This window comes from Ctenocephalides felis, unplaced genomic scaffold (assembly GCF_003426905.1).
Source record: "Ctenocephalides felis isolate EL2017-DRISC unplaced genomic scaffold, ASM342690v1 CF-g0.4_SCAFFOLD_01170, whole genome shotgun sequence".
Lineage (NCBI taxonomy): Eukaryota > Metazoa > Arthropoda > Insecta > Siphonaptera > Pulicidae > Ctenocephalides > Ctenocephalides felis.
In genome coordinates this window covers 31854716-31877379 of record NW_020537324.1, presented here as the reverse complement: position 1 = coordinate 31877379, position 22664 = coordinate 31854716, and the positions used below count along the sequence as shown (strand labels likewise).

General features: G+C 27.9%; 2 protein-coding genes across 2 annotated transcripts in view; one reads left to right on the top strand and one right to left on the bottom strand.

Annotated features, from left to right (window-relative positions):
• The window catches only part of LOC113367087 (multidrug resistance-associated protein 7), a gene marked incomplete in the record, with an annotated part of 83173 nt that extends 62023 nt beyond the window's left edge, over positions 1 to 21150 (top strand). Inside the window, 23 exon segments of the mRNA XM_026608715.1 lie at positions 2387 to 2962; positions 5756 to 5891; positions 6614 to 6710; positions 7090 to 7295; positions 8363 to 8577; positions 9848 to 10085; positions 10746 to 11014; positions 11496 to 11717; positions 11972 to 12089; positions 12276 to 12503; positions 12619 to 12770; positions 12999 to 13175; positions 13394 to 13583; positions 13931 to 14103; positions 14557 to 14689; positions 14908 to 15081; positions 15584 to 15714; positions 16129 to 16263; positions 16732 to 16991; positions 17509 to 17700; positions 19686 to 19980; positions 20487 to 20604; positions 21002 to 21150. Of these exon segments, the coding sequence (XP_026464500.1) occupies positions 2387 to 2962; positions 5756 to 5891; positions 6614 to 6710; positions 7090 to 7295; positions 8363 to 8577; positions 9848 to 10085; positions 10746 to 11014; positions 11496 to 11717; positions 11972 to 12089; positions 12276 to 12503; positions 12619 to 12770; positions 12999 to 13175; positions 13394 to 13583; positions 13931 to 14103; positions 14557 to 14689; positions 14908 to 15081; positions 15584 to 15714; positions 16129 to 16263; positions 16732 to 16991; positions 17509 to 17700; positions 19686 to 19980; positions 20487 to 20604; positions 21002 to 21150 (4584 nt within the window).
• On the bottom strand, positions 614 to 1887 carry LOC113366268 (coiled-coil domain-containing protein 97). The gene has a single exon (XM_026607848.1). The coding sequence runs from the start codon at positions 1637 to 1639 to the stop codon at positions 614 to 616; it is 1026 nt and encodes a 341-aa protein (XP_026463633.1). The 5' UTR covers positions 1640 to 1887.
• Positions 21151 to 22664: the final 1514 nt, after the last annotated feature.

Genomic DNA, 22664 nt, shown 5'->3' with positions numbered 1-22664 from the left:
TTTACCGATGTTAATTTTTTCAACTATTTATAAAAGAATTAATATAGTTTTCTCTAATATATTTAAAAAACAAGTTTTATTCTTAATAAAATATATTTTAAATAATAGCCTTTGAAAAGTGGCAAAGCGATCAGAATAAAAATAGGATATCTATTGGAGCAACAATAATAACAATAATAATACTTTATATATTATCTAGATTCTCTTTCATCAAACAAAGTTACGATAAAGATTATTTTATTCTGTTTTTATAAATCACTTAATATATTGTAGATTAAATTTACGCCTAGATGACCTCACAAATAAATTACCTATAGAATTTCATTTTCAGTAATATGTGACTTGTAGCTTGCAGCCTACATCATGATTTTTTGTGTCTGTGAAATATTGGGTATAGAAACAGTTTATAATTATGTAAAGTATATTTTTTAATATAAAACAAGCAGTTTTTAAATAATTCTAATAATAATACTATGATAAAGTAAAATTATATATTTACAAAAGAGAACACATGTTCTATAAAAAAAAGTAAACATTTAAACTAAAGCTATCTAACATGAAGTCTATAGTATACAAGTAGATTATAGTAAGAATTACAGTAGATTTCAATATATTATTTTTGTAGGCTAGGATGCAGGGCTAAATGCTGCATATAAAGATCAAGCTCATCTTCTTCATCCAGACTAACTTCTTCCACACAGTCTGGTTCTTCTGAATCAAAATATTTCTCTTCTTCATCTTGAGCTCTAATATCAACGTTATCATATTCAGAATTATAATCAACCGAGGAATAATCAAAATTTTTATCCTTTCCATCTAAAAAGTTACTGTACATAGTACTGATAAACTCTTCCTTTAAAATTTCTCTTTCAGGAGCGGTGAGTGGTATTTCTGAGGCTTTGTTGACAGAATATTCTATATCTGTTGGTTTTTCAACGTCAGCCATTTCGCCCCACTGTGAAAAACCTGGAGTATATTCATGACTTGTATTTGGAATCTCTTCATCACTATCTTCTTCTTCAACCATCGCTTCTTCATCGTCGAATTGAGTTTTAAGTAAGTTACTAACCCTGGTTTTTTCAATCCCATCTAATAATACATTAACAAATGTTGGATTTGCTTCACCAGTGCTTTTATCCCTTTCTTGTCTTTCCTTTTCAGACAAATATTTACCTACTAGCTGATCGTATAACAATGGCTCTCTGCTCATCATTTCTGATTCTGTGAAGTACACATGCTCGGATATCATTTTTTTCATTACCTCATATCGTCTATTACGAATGTCTGTATTGCGTTTTTGATCAACATTAAATCTTCGAATTTGCCTTAACATAAATTCAGTTTCATACTTATCTGCTTCACAGTTATTCTCAAAATAGAGTAGATGATCAGGTGTGAGATAAAGGCCAAATCTTGAGAGGAATGCATATTTACTTTTGTCGAATAATTCTGTGGCAATTTCTCGCTTTTGTCGAGTAGTTAAATCAGCATCGCCGATTTGCTGGCTTTGGAAATAAGGTCGACTATCATGTGCTATAAATTCTATCATATCTTTTTTTAAGATATCATCATCGACAGGTATTTGACATGCTGATTCTTCTTGCATTACTGCTTCTTCCATCATATTACTAATGCCCATGATAACTAAAGATTTAGAGCAATTTACACCTATTTTCCAGCAACATACATAACCTCAAATAATACGAAGTTTGTAAATAGATGCTCTGAGTGTACCTGAGTAATCTATAATAATAAAGTAACAATCTTCAACTTTATGAATGTCTTTACTCTTAAATATTTTTGAATTCAATGCATTTTTAAGTTGCTATCTGAATTTAAAAATATGTCAAAACAAATAACTACAACTGACAGCTCTATTGCGTTTGTTTTGTTTCAAACACAACTGAAGTTGGCCGCATGTGTCACTAAGTGACAATTGGTATGAGTCATTAATCACATAACCTCAAAATAATTAACTTTTCTTTGTGCAAATTAAAATAATATTGTAATATTATTGAACAAATTCAGTTAGAAGTTAGATATAATAATAAAATATATCATAGTAATAATTATTTCTTCACTTTAAAAATATTTTGCCAATTAGTTCTATGTGTTATGAATCATCAATGGTGTTTACAAATTTGAAATTTAAATGACTTTAATAAAATATATTCTATATTTTTCTAATTAAGAAATTTCATGCTTTATTTCATCATTGTATTGTCATGATAAATAATTAATCAAATACAAAGTTCAAACTATCATTCAGATAATATTTTTGATTAGAGCTGATAAAAAATCTAATTAGTGATTGAATTTTAATTGACACGCTATATTTTGCATAAATTTGTTTCATCTAAAAATGGATCAATTATTTAACTATTTTCGATGGAACTGGAAAACTATGTGTGGTGCAGATGGTTTTGTGCCATGGGACAGTACAACCAAAGACTTCGGATTATGTTTTCAACAGTTGTGTCTACAATTTCCAATATTTGTATTATTAGCAATAGTGTCATCATACTTTTTTGGGCGTCCCTACAATTGGTGCTTACGAGACAAAACTCAAATGCGGACTATATTCATTCGTTGTTTAGTGACTTTTTTGTTAGCTTGTGTGCCAGTGATTAAATTATATACAATTGTTAAAAATAACAAAGATAACGTGTCGTTGATTTGTATTTTAATATCATGTGCAGAATGTATAACATGGGTAGTGCATTTGGGTGCTTGTTTAGCTTTAAGACACAAGGGAAGTTCTACTGCAAGGGGTATGCTAGCCCTCATAATTTTATGGACTATGACATTTGTTTTATCTGTGATATGGTTGAAGGCAAATATTTCAACACCGAATTTGACATGGGCTATTGTAGTAGTGGTTCTACATTCCTTTTATGGATTGACTTTGATTCCATCCGGTAAATCGAGATATATGATGAGGTCTGAACAACAGGCTGATATGGTAAGACTAATTGAAAATTGATAATCCATGGTAATTTATTGTACATAAAATATTTAACAAACAATAACAAATAGTTTGCATGATCAAAGTAAATTACATCTATATTTGTATTATTTAATATTTGTAAAACTATTATACATAAATATAACATAGGTTCTAATGACAGCATAAAGCAATATTGACAAATATTTATAAACAATGATTGAATTAAAAAAAATCAAAAATAATTATACTAAACTTTTTATGTCGGGCCAAATATGCATCATGCTGTATATCTACGCAAAGTAATTTAACATCTATAGGGTTTTATATATATTGCCGTTCATAGTATTGTAATTGGACTGCCTGCCTTTTATAGCATTGCAATTTGCTTAATTTATTTCTATTTTTGTTATCTTAAATAGAATACTACAGGTGGCGATTTTTTTTACTACATAAGATTCTTGTAATATATATCAAATTCGATAACTATTGCAAATATTTCACACATACGTGGTTGTATAAAAAGAATTACTCCTTCGAAATTTAATACTGTTAACTTTGTGTAAGATATGAAATTGAGTTGGTACATTATTTGTGCAAATGGAGTTTCACATTTTTATAAACTATTCTCCTACCTATTATTTCATATTTCTGACGCAGGCCTAAAACTTGATTTGATATTCTTTATGCCAACATCGTATTTAAGTTATTCAATTATTCTACCATATCTATATAATTACAAAATATCACAATTGATGAATGAATTATATAACATATTATTATTCACTCATTTTTTCAACTTGGAATTTTTTTACAAATTTTATGAGCCTTAAACATTCTTACTATATGTACACATTATTATTACAATTTTGAATTTTTATGAAAACAATAGTGTGAAATTCTTTGATTAGTTCAATGATCATCCAATTGTTCAAGGCAATGAATTTTTATAAGCAAAAATATTACTTGCATGGGATTTAGATTATCATATGAGATAAAATTTTGATAGCAAAATTACATCTCTAAATATATTTTACAAATTTGCGCAATATATTAAATAAATATCTTTTTAAAGCATAGTTTTTTTTTAATGGTCAATGATTTATTGTGTTAAAAATGAATGTGTTGAAGTGGTCATGGAGTTATATTATTGTTCACACTGTAAGACCAATAATTGCAATATCTGCAATAATTTTATAATTTTTTTTTTTTATTAATTACTTTATTATTTTATTTTCTTAACTTAATTTTATCTAATTCTTAATCGAATTCTTAATTCTTAAATGTGTTTAATATTTTCTGCCTGTACATTTATCTTCTACAAACTCTTAACGGAAGTATTAAATGGTTTATGTCCTAAAAACGTAATCCATTTTTTAGATGTTTTAGGCAATTTGTTTCATATTTAGCATTATTGCCCACTATTTATACTCACATGACACACATGACAAAAATTTTCAATATTAAAAACATTCTTTTTAGGATTTTTTTTATATTGAAAATCTATATTTATAAAAGAGCAGTTTTGTTACTAACACGAGTTTAACCGCTTTAAAACTTTAGTGCTACTAAAAGTATAAAAAGTTCAGTATTATTTTTAAGTTTGAATAATAAATAAAATAAAAGGTTTGGTCCCAAAAGTTTGAAATATTGGTATATAATCGCTTAATCCGTTGAGATGTGTCTTTTTTAATTTACATAAAAACAAAAAACGGCAGTGTAATATAAATGCATATTTCTCATAAATGTGACTTTATTCAGAAAATGGCAATGTCTAATTACCATTCGTTCTTAGCCCGGTCTGCATAATGAAATTTTGCAAGTACCAATCGAATAATTTATAAAGATTTATCCGTTATTATATGAATCCTGAAATAGAAAACTACATTACATGAAGTTTTGAAGGGTAAACAGTTTTTCTGTATCTAGAATGTAATTTTTAGTTTTAGTTTTTTTTAATATGCAAATCGATGTAAATTTTATGATTAAGTATTAAGTAAATGGAGATACATGAATTAATGCTAACCACCTAGGATGGTCTACGTAGATTTACGTGTTATTTATATTTTTTTACTACTTGCTAAAAGGCTTTTACGTTTTTTTCATGCAAACTTTCATTATTTTTTATACTACTATTGATAGTATAATCTGTTTGTTGTTATTAAAAGAAATTTAATTGATTATAGATTTATTGTTGTTACAATGCTTTTTATCCGCGTTTATCTAATTCGCCTGAAAAATGCCCGGAAACTATGTTAGGCAAAACAGATTCGATTCATTCTTTGGTTAAGTGTTAAGTCACCTGATGTTTACGTAAAACTTATGTTTAAACATATATAAATCATATTGTATGAATCTTGCATGATCTAAAATATTTTACACGATTAGAAGCTGTATGAATAAAGAAACATTTTATTTTAGTAAACACATACTTTTAATTTTCTCATAAGTAAAACAATTTATCAACCTTATATCAGTATTTATGTTTCTTAAACTTCTCACTATGGTCAGTGATACGTTCTAGATATATCAGTACCACTCTATTAAAAGAAACAATTGTTTCAGTAATATTTTTATACCCACATAATTTTTAACATAATGTGTGCCGCATATTAGCTTAGGTGGTTGATGGGTGGTTGTATCTTATTCAGTATAAATATTGAGCCAGATCTGGATTAGTTGATCAAAACGTCACGTTGGTTTATAAAAATAACTTTTATAAACAATTTCAATTTGTTGAATATTGCTCTTCAACAACAATTTTACTGATCTATGCTCTTAAATTTATTGATAATATATTATACAATTTAGGAACGTCGCACGTTGTTGGGAGATTATAGCCGTTTTCAAGAAGAAAGTGATCCATTGGAGCTTGGCAGAGTCGCCGAAGGGAGCAATTGGCTCTCAAGGCTCACATTTTCTTGGGTGCGTGTACTTATTTCCAAAGGTAACTTTAAAATAGTATACTAATAATAATATAGTTTATTTAAATTTAAAAGAAGTGAAAAGAAGCATATATTAAGCAAATATGTGTACATATATAGTATGAAAAAAAATGTTATCATTTATTTACTTTTATGATCACTGTATTGCTTCTATTAAAGGACTTTGTTCAACTTAACGATGAAATTTACAATCTCTTTGAGTTTTGAGTGTGCCTTATTACTGGCATTATTATACACTTTAATATTGTTGCATAAAACAACAAATTAGTTTATTGTTTATTTGCTGTTTAAACTTTGTTTCCACTAGGCAAATTATTTATTACCAAAAAATTAGGTGCTTGGTTCTGAAAGCAGATTCATATGGAAATATGAATATATATGTAAGAAAATAAGAAAAGTATAGTTATGTTTGAAAAGAACTAGCTTGACTGTATTTGACATTACAAAATACTTTCTTCCTTAGACTGACTGTGCCAATGTTACAGCGATCTTTTTCAGAGCAATGGATTTATACTAAATGCTTTTCTTGAGTCGTTAACACTAAATTGGATAATCTTTGAGAATATTTGAAAATAATCGTCTAATTTATTTTATTCTTATGTATTACTAAAATTAATCCTTACACTTCACGTATATATTTTTTCGATTTTATGATGAATTATTATTCACAAATATAATCAATAAATGAAATTGATGTAATTGATGAAATTGTTGTATATTGCAGGCGTCAAAAGAAAATTGCGTGACATAGATGATTTGTTTGACTTGCCAAGCGACATTTGTTGTGAATTTATATCAGATGATATTGAAGAAGTATTAAGGTAAAAATATATTGCGTTCATAAATAAATCGTTTTTGTATAAAGAATGAGTTGGAAGAGTATGAACAGATTCATTCGTAACTGATTTAGCTAAAATTAGGTTTTTAACCCTGTACAAAAAAATCAAGACATAAAAACTTTTTTCTATTTTTACTAAATTAAAAGATATCAGTTTATATATTTTGCTCATTGAGCAGCCCAGTAACTAGATAGATAGATTATAATATTTATGTAAAATGATCTTACATTTTGCTGAATAATGAATTTCATACGTTTTTCTTACTTTTTAATATGATTATTTAATAAATGAATAAGAAATAAGTACTTAGTTACTATGATACAAGAATGAGGATTTTCTATTATTCAATGCTTATTTACAGGAGAAGAAATAATCTATTAAGGGCACTGCATTCTCTATACGGTTATGAGTTTTACAGCATTGGTATTTTACGCTTGATAGCAGATTTGGCCGGTTTTGGAGGGCCACTATTGCTTGGCGGTTTATTAGGAACGGCTACTGACTCTGCCCCCGGCTCCGGAGATGCATATTATTATGCAACTGGATTGCTCTTCACAACATTACTGGGTAAATTTAAGCAGAGTAATATCAAAATAATATTTTATTTTTTTATTATTATATAGCAATCAGAATATGAAACATTGTACAAGCTATTGAAATTCTAGCTTTGGGTTTGAATTATTTGGCATAGGTCTATGACTTCATATGGTCGAGTTACATGCAATTGATAAATTTTCTGTGATTAGCGTGTTTGTTAAAACAAATTGTGCTTTTTTAAATTGCTTGTACTTAGTCCGTATTCAAAATTTTGTGAATTTATTTATTTCTGTATACTTACCTGGGAGCTTTAGGGAGCAATCAGTATTTGCTTATTGTGTTTCTATTTTGCCAAGTAACATTATACATTATATTAACATGTTTGCATATTTATTTAAATATGTAGTAGTTTCTATTATTTATATTTTTGTTAACATACAGTTATGTAAACATAAAAATACTACCTGTTTATTAATATTATGACATTTACTGTTTCTAGTTAGTTATTACAAATTAAAAGTAATAGCAATAGCCAAGGCGCTTAGCATTTTGATTCCGTGTCTAGCATGTATAACCAAATATTATCTAACATTTCAGCATTTATCTTTGAAAATTTCTCATTTTATAAATATTTTAATATGATTATACTTATTTTTTTTCTTTTTAAATAAAATCAAATAACTTTTATTATTTACACCAAGGTATGAGAAATCACTTGAGGGTGCTCCCAAAGGCTAGATTAAAATCGTCAATTTTTAATTCATGATAATAGTTAATTTATGTAAATAAGGTTAAACTATACAAAAACTATTATTGGAAAAAGATTTACCATAAAATTGCTATTTGGCTGCATATAATTTAAAAAAAAAATCATTTTTTTTAAATTGTAAAACTTTTGCTGCGAGGAATAGAACGAATTTGATGGCAAGTCTTTTATACAACCATCATATTTAATTCGATCTTTATCATTTTTTTGCTGTTAAATTATCAGTGGTGTGCCAATAATACGTTTGCTTTACACTTAATAGGATTTTTTGATTAATATAATAGTCAGTTATTTTCATAACGACAGTTATTAAATTTAACTTAATTTTTAGCTGCTTTCTGTAACGCGCACTTTAACTATCGCATGGCGATTGTCGGCATGCGTATGCGCTGCGCTTTGGTTTGCTCCATATATCGAAAGCTGCTGATTGTGCGGGATGGAGCTTTGGGCGACGGAGGACGAGCTTTAAATTACATGTCGACGGATTCAGAGAGGATTGTAAACTCTTGTGCTAGCTTTCATGCTTTCTGGAGCATACCTTTCCAAGTGAGTGAGGAATAGCATATTTTTTTGTATTTAACATAATCAATTGTTATAATCAAACGTTTTCAGTATCATATATTCTTGCACAGATTTATTCATAGTAAGAATGTTTATATTTATTTATTTAACGCTACAGCAGTTTTTTCTGATATAATACTATAAGATATACGTATCATCCGTTTCGGAGATACCGAGCAAAAAGAGCATTTTTTGGCAGTTTTCGAGAAAACTAAACATCTGATTTGAATTATTCAAAAAGCTCTTTGCTTGTGTTGATGAAACGATTGCTTCTGGAAAAAGAATTTTCAAGTTCTAAAAGAAATTTTTTGAATATCTTAAATAATTTGGATTTTAATTTTAAATCTGGCTGAATTTCTAAAGCTCACTAATATTCTTCAAATGAAAAATAGCAAAAAATTGCTATTCAGTTTATATAATTCTTATAAATATTAGTCAAACTCCTTCATTTTAAATTTGATTGATTGAGTTTTGTTTATTTACTTTTCTGTAAACATATATAAGTTACAGTATTTATAATAATCTGTAAACATGTAATATTCCTCGAACATTTTGTTGCGGTACAACAAGTTCCAGCAATTGGCCTTAAGACACGATGCCATACACCTATTTTATCTGAATTAGTTCAATTTTGATTTCAATCGATTCAAAATTACTCAGAAAATGTTACGTAACATCAACATATAATCAGCAATTTGGATTTTCTGGCTCAGAAACTTATCTTTCGGGAAGTGAATAAAATTATTTTATCTAGTATATTAAACTGGGTAACCTTTTTGTGAAGATTAGATTGGGAGCCATAATCTCAATTAAAATAGAACATTAATTAATTGATTTATTTATAATTATTAATTTATGAATTATATAAAAATATTTTAAGTATCTAAATTATTAATATTTATAAATTATATTACATATGTATATAAAAAAATATTTTATCTGAATATCTATAAGGTGCGTAGATCTTATATTTTCAAGACAAATAGAGCCAATAACTCAAACTTAAAAAAAAAATTAAAGATGAAATATTAATTCGTTGAAATATTACTTTTGTAGCAAAAGGGTCAATAAGATTTAATAGTATTATTGTGGGCTGCGGAATGAAGTTTGAATTCACTTTCAAGAAGAGAATTAGAGAAATTAATTAGAGAATAATTTAGATTTGTATAGAGTGGATCTTAATGATTTTTCTATTTTATATCTGAATATTAAATGTTAAATCAATACTGACTCATTATTATTCTCTGTTTTTTAGCTGTTTGTCACTCTATATCTTTTATACACCCAACTTGGTTTGGCATTTCTGGGAGGCGTAGGCATTGCAATTGTACTGATACCTGTAAATCGGTACGTGATGAAGTTGATTGGAAAATATTCTGTTGGTATGCTCAGAGGTAAAGATGAGAGAATATCTGCTACGACTGAACTGTTGCGTGGCATAAGAAGTGTTAAATTTTTTGCATGGGAGGATATATTCTTAAAGGGCATTTCAGGTAAGTCATAAATGAAAATGATATAATTTATTTACAATATTTTTATATTTTTGAAGAAGTGAATTTTGAATATGATAATTAATTTGACTAAATTAATAACGTTATTCATGTTTTGTACTAAGTTAATAGGTTTATAAAATGTTGGTCTATTTGAAATAAATCATAACGATACAAAAAATGTGTGGAGCCAGTAGTTGTAGTATATGATCATGTCTATTTATTTTTTTACTTGTTGTTTTTTATAAATTTTAATATTTATATGAATTTTTTCTAAATATATTACTGTAATACTATGTGAACGGACGTGCACAAAATCATCAAAGTCTCATATTAGTAAAACAGTATGTAGCAGTACTTGACCATACTCTATACCATATAACCATAAGAATTTGATATATAAATCTGGTATCTTATTAAATTATTTGATAAAATAATTTCTTGTTTGACTGGTTTTACTGGTTATATACTGGTTTTACATGAAATAAAAACATTCAAATAATCTAATATTAGCATTACCCAAAATCAAATATCAAAATTAAAGTTATTTAATATTTTATATGAATGAGAATTTAATTTTTTTTTTGTGATTTTGTGCAGTATATATGATATCATATTATCTTCTTAGTTATGTTGTTACTTATAGATTTCATTCCAAATCAGGTTATCGGAATTCAGAACTATCCTACTTGGGTAAAAGGAAGTATCTGGATGCAATATGTGTCTTTCTGTGGGCATGTACTCCAGTATTTATTTCACTCATCACATTTGCTCTGTATTTTTGGCTGAACGGCTCTTTGGATGCACGAACTGTATTTACGAGCGTGGCCCTTTTAGCAATGTTGATTGGACCATTAAATGCATTTCCTTGGGTACTGAATGGACTAGTCGAAGCTTGGGTATCACTCAAACGTGTTCAGGAGCTTATTCAGGTTAATATCTTTGAGCCATAATTAACATCATGATATAAACAGTATGTAAATACTAAACTTTATAATTAACGTGATCATATCTATCTCGGATAGAAAAATTGTAAAGAGTTTTAATTTTAAACAAGTTTCAACTAAAATTGTTTTTACCAAATTTTCCTTTCGTGTTCATGGCTTATTACAAGCTATAAATTATAAATCGTTTTAGTTATTTTATATTGAAAACTAAATAATCAGGAACTAATACATTTTTAAATGAATATGGTACCATTATACATAGTATAGTGACAGGGGCTTATCGATTAGTAATAGTACACTAGCGATCAGTATTTTAAACTCCTTCTTTTCATTTTTCTTTATGTATAATGATTTATTTAATTTACTCAATATAAAGATTTCTTGTTTTACTGGTTTATTGACCTTACAACAAGTACATTAGCCAATAGGGAAATATTTGGTTGTTTACTTATCATAATATTTTCAGATGCCGGAGATAGATTTAGACAAGTATTATTCACCAATTGATGATGATTCCATAGCAGTATCTATTAAAAATGCATCGTTTTCATTTTATTATGATCACGACGGGAAGGAAAATTCTGAAGATGTGATTTCGACTCCCGGATCGCTGAATATTCAATCAAATGGACAGTTTACTGAACAGAAGGAATTCCTTTTACGAGATATTAATTTGACCATCAAAAAGGTAAATTGAAGTTATTATATTTATTTATTATGGTTTATAGATTTATATCATAATAATATAAGCACGTTATATATGTAATAAATAGGTGCATGGGCATACTTTCTTTAGGGGTTTTAAACAAAATATAGAAATATTATTTAAAACATGATTCTCTATTTAAGTTTGAAATAATTTATAATTCAAAATCTCAATAAGCTATAAATAAGCTATTATTTCCACAAGTACTGTATAATCTTTCTAATGAACAATTTTAGGGTGAGCTTATTGGTATCATAGGACCGGTCGGATCTGGAAAATCTGCTCTTTTATTAGCAATGCTGGGAAGTTTACAGAAATGCAAGGGGAAAATATATGTGGATGATTATTCCAACGGTATACCTCAAAAATTTTATTTGACTTTGTTTAATGATTCATTCAACTTCTATAGATGATGCATATAACAATCAAATTTCATATCAAATACATAGTTTTCAAAGTACAGAAGTAGTTCCATAGTTTATTTTATGAATGATTCCTAGTTTTGATAATGTAATTGCATTCCAATATTTTTTTACACAGGTATTTCATATGCTGCACAATCACCATGGCTGCAACGATCTAGTGTTGCTGAAGCAATTTTGTTCAGTAGAGGACTAGATGAACATCGATATCAGGCAGTACGTGACGCTTGTGAACTGCAAGACGATCTGGATGATCAAGCTGGTGTTGCTGAAGGAGGAACTACCTTGTCAGGTGGTCAAAGGGCTAGAGTGGCATTAGCCAGAGCTGCTTATCAAGATAAATCTGGTTAGTATATTTGTTACTGGACTATCTATGACTTTTATTTCAGTATACTAATATTTTGTTGGTTTGAGTATACTTATAATTCTGCTTAATGACGGTTAATTAACTATTATTGCAGTTTATTTGCTGGACAATATACTATGCTCCTTAGATGCAGCTGTAGCTACAAAGATTGCAAAGAACTGTATTCTTGGTTTTCTCAAACACAAAACTAGAATAATTGTAACCTCACATCGAGGGCTTTTATTGAATTGTGATAAAATAATTGAGGTATTTATATCCATGAGTATCTATATATAGGAGGTTAGTTTTTTTTTTTAAATAAATGTTTCAGTAGTAGTATGATAATTTTTTATCAATTTATGTTAATAAAAGAAATGTATTATTTTTGTACCTATTTTTGAAAAATTGTTTGAATTCAAAGTATGCAACTTTGATCTAAGTAAAACTTTTATATTCAAAATTTGTATATAAATTTAAGACAAATATTTAATCCAGATGTCCAATGGTAGAATAGCTTCATTCGGAACACCTGCAGAAGTGCTAGGTGACATCGAAGATATAGATCATGCAGAATGGTATTCTAAAGATTCTGGAAAAATGTTTGAATGTAATATTGAAACTGCTGAGGAACAAGAGGAGGATACACAGAGTACAAATAGTATTTTAGAAGAGGTTTGTTTTATTATAATTTTAATAAAATAACAACATTAATTTTTTTTAGAAAAGGATAATATTACAATTCTAAACTGATCATTCTATTAAGTTGCTTTGGCAAATCCTTACACTCCATTGATCAATATCCTAAATTGAAATATTGATATCATAGTTAATATTATACAGGTTTACTAATTTCTCCTAAAAATTGATTCAACCTATTTATATCAATATAGGAATCCGTGGAGCGCGGAACATTACATTCCAGTGTTATATGGGGTTACTGGAGCTCCTCAGGGATATGGCTTGGATCAATTGTTTTATTATCTGTAGTTCTAATGCAAGTTTCTCGTAATTTATCTGATGCTTGGTTAGCACATTGGGTTTCACAGAGCGAAACTAACGATAATACAACACACGCAAATGGTAAGATACTTGTGATTGTAATTTATTTGTAAGTCACCTTATATATTAAGTACTTGAATACTGAGTTGCCATAATTTTAATTGATAGAAATATGTTTTTTGTTCTATAGAATTCAATATTTAATACATTTAGTTATAGCAGTTGATGTAGTCTACTTTTGCTCCCAAATAACAGTGTATTGATTATTATCAATACATGTGATTTTAAATATTTCCAAAAGATGACACAATGTCTACTTCTATAAGTTATTGATGATACTTTTATAAACCTGAAATTAGTATGTTTTTATAATAATAATAGTCGTAGAATTTTAATTATTTGATCAATAATGCAATTATGTTCTGCAGACACACCAATATCAAATTCCTCTGATGAAACCGTGACATACTACTTGGAAGTTTATGCTGGACTAGCTTTATTAAATTCTTGTCTGACATTAGCCAGAGCATTTCTCTTTGCTTATGCCGGAATTAAGGCTGCTCGAGTTATGCATGAGAAATTGATCAAAACTATTATATATGTAAGTGATTATTGTTTAACTTGGAAACTTATTAGCAATATTTAAACTTGTCGACGGTCGAATTTAATAATATTACTTGCGGTCATGATATTTATTTATGGAATTAGAAAAAACATTACAAAGTTAACAAAACAATCTCACCCTCTGCTATTTTCTAAATTTTTGTGGCGTTGAATTATCACTAGTTTTATTTTTTTATGTGTAAAGTATATTAAATACATATGTTCCTCCAAGTTACTAAAGATAAATTGTATATGATTACAATATTACGTTTATTACTGAAATAATATAAAGGTAGAATTCAAAAAGAATCAAAATTATGGAATAATTAAATTTTTTTGATATTATCTTTGTTCATTCTTAGTTAAAATTATTCTTAGTTATGTTATTATATTTGTGGAAAATAATTAAAACTAATTATGAAAAATAATTAATCCTTGTTTATTCATTCAGGCTAAAGTTTATTTCTTTGACATCACTCCACTTGGTCGGATATTAAATAGATTTTCTTCAGACACAAATACTATAGATGACTCTCTGCCATTCATTTTGAATATACTTCTTGCACAATTAGCTGGTTTATTAGGTAAGTCAAAAATTTTAAACATTACGTTTACTGTAAATCATCAATAACTTTAGTGTGTACATAAAAATATCTAGAATTTGTTTTGAAATTTCATGTTTTTATATTGTTTATGAAGTATCGGCAAAAATTAATTTTTATTGATATTGTTGGTTTATCACATTAGAATTACAACATTGGATTATGATGAATATATAATTTTAATATATATTATATTTTAGGTTCTTTGATTATAACACTGTATGCAATGCCCTGGTTGGCACTTTTAGTTTTTCCGCTGGTACCACTATATCATATGCTTCAAGCCAGATATAGGTCTTGCTCTAGGGAAATTAAACGATTATCAAGTAGAGCTATGTCACCGTTATATAATCTCTTCACTGAAACAATACATGGTGAGAACAAACATTACATTTACAGATTTATAAAAAAAACAGAGCGAAGCTAGCTATTCTAATTTATTTTTATTTATCGTATGTATGTATATACAACAATATAGAATAGATAGAATAGCTACAAGGTTTTTTTTAAAATACATTTAGGGTTGACTAAAATCAAAGCGGGATTTTAAGCAAAAAAAATTTTTTTAATTTACGTCAGATGATTTTGCTTTCAAAGAAAACAACTTTGCAACATCAAAACATTCTCAATGTTACATTATCTAAATAAGAATGAATATTATAAAACAATTATTAGTATAAATCATTGTTTTTATTAAAAATTTGTATAAGAAAGTCACTGAAGCCATTATTTAGCAATTAGGAGTAATAAACCAAATGATTAGGTATAATTTTTTAGCATAGAATATTCAAACACCTACTGTTCTCTCAAAATATTAGGTATATTTTGTAATTATAAGTTTTATTTTTAATAACCAAATAAAATACAACTATTTAGGCCTGGTGACAATAAGAGCTATGAATACTTCATCCAAGTTTAGAAGAAATTTTACAATGCGTCTCGAAGATAGTTTGAAAACGCAAATCAATAGTGTAGCTGCATCTCAATGGCTGGGATTGCGATTGCAGGTAGGTTCAATAAAGAGCTATTCCACCTAAATGTCGCATCAATAAAACACCCTATAGTAAAACTGGATTGTGATTTCTTACATTTTGATTTACCATAATCCATTTTTATAATATTCAATTAGTCTAGTTGAATACAATAGTCATTATTTTTATATGAGAGCCTGTGCGCATGTTATATTACCTAAATTATACTTATAATTCAATATTTGAATGGAAATATCTTAGTTGTTTATTGAAGGTACTGGCAAAAACAATTTGATAGTATAATTAAGGGATAGTTCTTAAATATGGACTATGATAATTACAGTCGAGAATGTTTTTCTTCATCATAACATCACTAAATACTTCTTTATGTATAATTATGTTTCCCATAAGCTAAATTATTATTAAAATTAATAGTTTATCCTTTATTAGATAATAGGCGCACTGTTGACCGGCGGTGCTGGTTACTTAGCGGCTATGCAGACTCAATGGGGCGCTGCAAGTCCTGCACTTGTTGGTTTAGCGGTCTCGCAAGCCTTAGCCTTATCTGGATTACTGTCAGGTTTGGTAAGTGATTTTTTATTAAATATGTGTATATGTGTAATTTTTGGTATTTGAGGTCATTGCCATAACACTACGCTTTAAAATGTTTTATAGACATTTAAAGAATAAAGTGTTTGTAAAGTTATCATAAAATTTATTTATGGCAAATATGACGGTTTTGAAATATATAATTGATAAATTTATTAATTATAAAAGTAATCGCTAAAAATAAAAAATTAAAATTTGTATATATCTTTAGATGTCTTTAAGTATCAAATTTTTCAAATTGCTATTGGGGGTCTACAATAAATTTTTGGGCTATTTTTAATTGTATTTAAAAAGCAAAAATCAGTAACTAATTCGCCAAAATTTCGGAAATTTTTACAGCATATGCGATTCCAAAATTTTAAAATGATAAACTGCTGCTATTGTGATAACTTTTAAACTGGATCAGAAAAAAATTAATTCAGTTATTTTATATAATTTATATAGGTGAACGCATGCGCCGAAACAGAGCAAGAATTAGTTGCAGCCGAACGCGTTTTGCAATATTCAAAGCGGCGGGAAAAATTCAACCAAATTGAATCTAGTGCTGATAATTATGAAGCAACAGAACAAATAAAAAATATCTCTGGTGGTATTGAGACTGAAACCAGCGCTGATTTAGAGATCGAAGACGGTATGATCGAACCGCCTTACGGTTGGCCTGTTCATGGAGTAGTGGAGTTCCAACGAGTATATTTTAGATACAGGTATTTTCATAATGATATTTGAATTGGTAATAGTATGATTTATGTTATAACATCATATTATTTTTAATTTTAAAGTAATATAAACTAAAGCTGGATAAGTGTATCACTTATTGTTTAATTTAAGAATAATTCATATGTAGTAGATAATAGCTTTAAATTTTTCGTAAAAAGTGTTCAGATTCATGGTTAAAGCCACATAAGTTCAATTTATTAGGGTTTATTTAAAAGCTCTTGGTGAAAGCTGATCAGAAGCATACCGACGCACGAGTGTTAGGATAATATTTATTAATTTCTTCTTTGATTTCTTTCATTTTAACAGTATAAAATAATTTCATGTTTTTGTAACTTTGTTATATTTCATTTTTATTTGAAATTAAAGTTAAATATTTGAAAATTCTTACATCGTGTTGTACTCAATATGTAATTCTAACTCACCTAATTATTTTCTTTATCGATCTGAGAACCTATATTTTATATCGCTGTGTTCTGTTTATAAACAATGTGCGATTTTGTGCAGATCACACTTGCCACCGTCATTATGTGAAGTGTCTTTTGAAGCAAAAAGCGGTGAACGTCTTGGCATTGTTGGCAGAACGGGAGCAGGCAAAAGTTCGCTGATGGCCGCCATATTCAGGATGGCTGATGTTACTGGAGGCAGAATTCTCATCGACCACGTTGATATATCTCACGTGTCTCTCAAAACGCTCAGGTATATTGAATTTAAAATAAATAAAAATATTTTTACATTTTTTATTTTCTTGCAGAGAAAATCGATTTTTCATCATTAAATTTTATTTCAACTGGCAATAATGTTAGTTATCAATTTTCTTTATTTTTGTTATCAAATGATATAGAAGTTACAGATTTTGACCATCTAAAAGTAATCAAATATTAATTTAGTATAGTAGTACAGTGTATCATTAATGAAAACATTATTTTAGTAATGTTTTTATTTTTAAATATGATGTTTGAACACTATTTTATGATTTTGTAAATATGTATGATTGGTTAATTGTATCGAATAATCTAATACTCCTGTTCACTTTTATTTGTTTAAAAAAAGTTTTCTGAATCATTTTACGGGCATTTACACCAAAAACCGTAGTGTTTTTTTTTTGTATAGCGAAGGAAATGCTTTTATGCATCCCAGACCGGTCTTCTGTCTGGGTATGTCGGACTCGATACCGCCCTGGTATAATACCGACTAAAACCTCCGCTTTGCCCCTGCCTCTGGTCCCCACGGAAACCGCCGTTAGGCATTACTTCGTGGGGGGAAGATCTAGAATGATATAACTTCTTAACTTGTTATAATCAATGTTATAATTCATAAACATTATACTTATCTTTTAAATGGGCAAAGTCCCATTCGCCCTATCTCTCTCTATAGAACGCAAAAACCGTAGTGTAAGTTATAGTAATCGTCCAAAAATTTACCACGAAATTTTTTGAATATCTATACGTTTCAGAGGTTCCTGAACATTTTAGCATACCTTGAAAATAATGTATGTGTGTATGGGTTTATATAGTATGTATGCATGTATGTATAGATACAATTATTCAGCTACGTTTTCGGGAGCCGCTCAACCGATTTGAATTTTTTAAAATCATTCGCTTCTTATTGAAAAGGAGACGTGTTGATTAGTTTTTGGCGAAAGTTGGTCCAGCCATTTTAGAGATACTGAGGAAAAAGTGCAGAAAATGTCAATAAGGTTTGTGAGAACGGAGCATCTAATTTGAAAAACATTCCACTTGTATTGACGTAGTGAAGAATTGAGTTTTTTACGAAGACAGGTCCTGTAAATCGGAGATCCAGTAATTTAAAAAAATTGCCATGTGGCAGTCGAAAATCAGATATTTTGTAATTCTAATCAAGTGATATGAAATAATTTTCAAGAAAATTCAAAGTGCTCAAAATTTTCAAAAATGTTATACACAACTAGTTTTAGTCTCATGTTCTTAATCAAAAGCTTATAGATATAAAAATATTTATATAATATGATTTCCATTTTTTCATGGCCATCATTAACAGGGTTAACATGATCTAAAATTTAGACTTGTTGATGGTCAATATACCAACACTGTTGTATGCAAAATTCATCACAAACTATGATGTTTTCTACCATTTCTACTTTTCCAATAGTTCTTCTACTTATATATACTCCTAAATTGGTTGTTTTTTTTCTTGAAGTGAATTATAATGTACTTAAAAGTATCAAGATCAGTTTTTTTTTGTTTTGGTTTCTTATGTTAAGTTTTAACTAAACTGTAGTAGTAGAGTCGAATCCAATTGGAAATTTAAATTTGGTAAAATATGAAAAAAACTAGAAATATACTAAATAATGGTCATTCTAACAAAATTTGAGTATTTTTTATAAATTCAACAATGTGTTTATTGTATACTATTTATTGACCTTTTTTGAATTTAGAAAATAGTAATTTTTTTAATATTTAAATTAATAAAAATCTTTTGCAAAAGTTTTGAACTGACTCAGCTAAAATCAATACGAATTTGAATTTTAAGAATCAAAATCTGTTCAGTCGTTCTCCCCAAAACATAGCACATCCATACATTTAAGCATTTATATATAAATTATTGTAACAGTCGATACGTGAAGATGCTTTGAAATCTTAATCCTTAATTGTTGACAAACTTTTTTAACCACATTAATGTTATTTTAATATGATTATTTGCAGATCTCGTATGACGATAGTCCCACAAGAACCGTTTTTATTTGCTGGAAGTGTTCGTTCTAATCTCGATCCACACAAAAAGCGTTCTGATTCTGAAATCTGGAGTGCCTTACGTAAATGTCGAGTGGACGAAGTAGTACGCAGATTAGGCGGCCTTGATGCTCTAATGTCAGGAGGAAATACAAAAGACAATAGCAACGGTAGTTCCAGCAATATTAATAAGGGCAACTCTATTAGTATTTCGTTAGGACAACGACAGCTTATGTGTTTAGCTCGAGCGCTTCTTAGCAATTCCAAGGTATAATATATTTTCATTATTATTTGAATTTTATTAATTTGGTACAAGAAATGTATAGTTAAAACGAAATTTGTTTTATATCTATAAAATATTCTAAAAAATAATTTTTGGCTTTGTTTCTATATATGAATTTATCGATGGATAGATTCCTTAAATATGTTCATAATAAAATAAAACAAATTTATTTTAATTTTTTTTTTTTCTAAATTTTGTTCACTTTAGCATGTAAGGCACTCCAGAATATGTAATAGAAATTGTTATTGAAAGCCTAGTTCATGGTCAATCAAGAACTGTAATTTTAAACCGTTAATTCAATGAACACTGACATTTTTCACCAGTTTCTGTTGGAATAACACGAATCAATAAATAATAATATTTTTATAAATAATGTCATTTTTGCTATATAATGAGTTTGATCATAGGAGGTTTCATGATAAATGAATTCTTAATATTTAAGTATGCTGAATATATTCAAGTTGCAATGTTGTGATTTTTATATATTTCAGATTGTTTGCATTGATGAAGGTACGGCTAACATTGATCCTGACACGAATTTATTAATTCAGAGAACTTTGCAAACCGCATTTAGATCCTGTACCTTAATTGTTATAGCTCATAGAATCGGTGAGTTTACAAAATATTGCTAATAAATATAACTTTATATAATGCATTTATATATTTACACGTTATTTGTGAATAGCATCGTTCAATTGCGATCGGGATGGTATTGTTTGAGATTTAAGTTATTTATGAAATAATGCGTTTAATATTCAGCTAATATGAATTTTATATATCTATGGCAGTTCGCTTAAAATTGCAAAATTTTATCCATAATTATACCTATTTTAAAACGAAAAGGGAACAAAGATGTTTTATACCATATATTTCTAAATAATATTGGAAATAATATGCTTATCATCAGGCAATAGCTTCTAATAAATTACATATTTTGAAATTTAAATAAATGTATAAAAGTGTCAAGTCATATTTTTGTGAATTTGAATTTTATATTATTCTTTAGGTAATTTGCAAAATTATGATAAAGTAATTGTAATGGAGGATGGGCGAATAGTTGAAATGGACTCTCCACAAAAATTGCTTAGTGATCAGAATTCACTCTTCAATAAAATGATGAAAGAAGAAATGAATAACCAAAAGACTGAAGACTAGTGTTAGATTTATTGTTACAAATATTTAATTTAGGGTCACCAAAGATCACAAAAATAGAAAATATATTTATTTGTAATTTTTAAAAAAGATTACTATGTCTATACTACAATATTGTATATTTTTTTCTAATTTATTATTTTTATGTACAAACTATATTTTGTTTAGAAAATGAATGTCTTTTTCCAGGATTTGTTGACCTTCTTATTATTGAAAAATTCTTTTTAGGAAAAAAAGGTTCAGTACCAGTTGGCATCTTTACTTTCTGTTTACACTTTATTTTCAAATAACTTGCTTTTATTACAATTATATTTTATCAAAGTAATTAATAAGTAACTTTTATTAACAAGAGTTAAGCCATATATATCTTATTCTTAGTTTGCTAATTAGTCTCTAAATATAATATATATTTTTACAATTGTACTAAGCTTTACCTAGGAAATTATGATTTTTACTTTATTGTTAAATGTTATAATTAATTTTTTAATATTTATTATCAACGTTATGATATTCATGTATTATAATAGATCTAAGTAGAGCATATATTTTTACATAATTAAGCACATGTATAAAACATTTAAAGAAATATTAAAATAAATCTTATATTAAGTAATTTTTTTTAAACATCTTTACATAATGTAATGATATAATAATATTCCCTATAAATCAGGAAAAGTCTGTCTTCGAAAACAGAATATTAATTCTTTGTAAGCAATCAATTGTTTAATTCAAAATTTAACTCCTTCTATACTAGAGTGTTTTCCGCAGAAGGGACACTGCTGCACGAGGCAGCAAAACCGTCCAGAAGCGCTATTGAACAAGCACATTTCTCAAGATTTTCCAATCATTATCAATAAAAATGTATTTTAAAATTGAAAATTACACTTCCAAAGAACTGAAAACTGTAAAAAAAACTAATTAGAATTCTCAATCATTTAGCAGGCTATTGGAGCAAAAGTCTACTGTATTTTGTGTAAATAAAGGTTGACAGAATGCCACGTCGTCATGTGAGCGGATGTGAAATATAGGCAAAAATGTAAGTTTGTATTTTTTCTTAAACAATACATATTAATTTATTTCTTCCATATTATAAATTTAATTTATTTATACATTGCACATTTACTATTTTCTAACTTTGTACTTTGTCTTATATACTTCAAACGCAGGTCTATTGGCATAGTTAAACTGCAACTCGATCAAGAAGTGTAGATGAGACAGATTATATTCTATTCAAGATGTAAACATTAAAATAATATATCTTTTTATATATGTACTACTTTTCGCAGCAGTGCCAGGAAAGCCATTTTTACTAAGAAGCATATTTTGGAGCTACATTCTGATGTGAAAATCGATATGACTGCTGCTTGATATCGAGTTGCAGGCGACGTGGTATTTGAACCATTTAACTTGAATTTTTTGGTTGCTAGGCCGAGGCTTTACCACTTACGCCATATACTCTTCAAACCATTGGTAAACTGACTATGTTTTTATTTTTATTCGATTATATGATGTCAAGA

Coding starts and splice junctions, on each gene's coding strand:
- LOC113366268 (XM_026607848.1), bottom strand. CDS start 1,639: ATGGGCATTAGTAATATGATGGAAGAAGCAGTAATGCAAGAAGAATCA.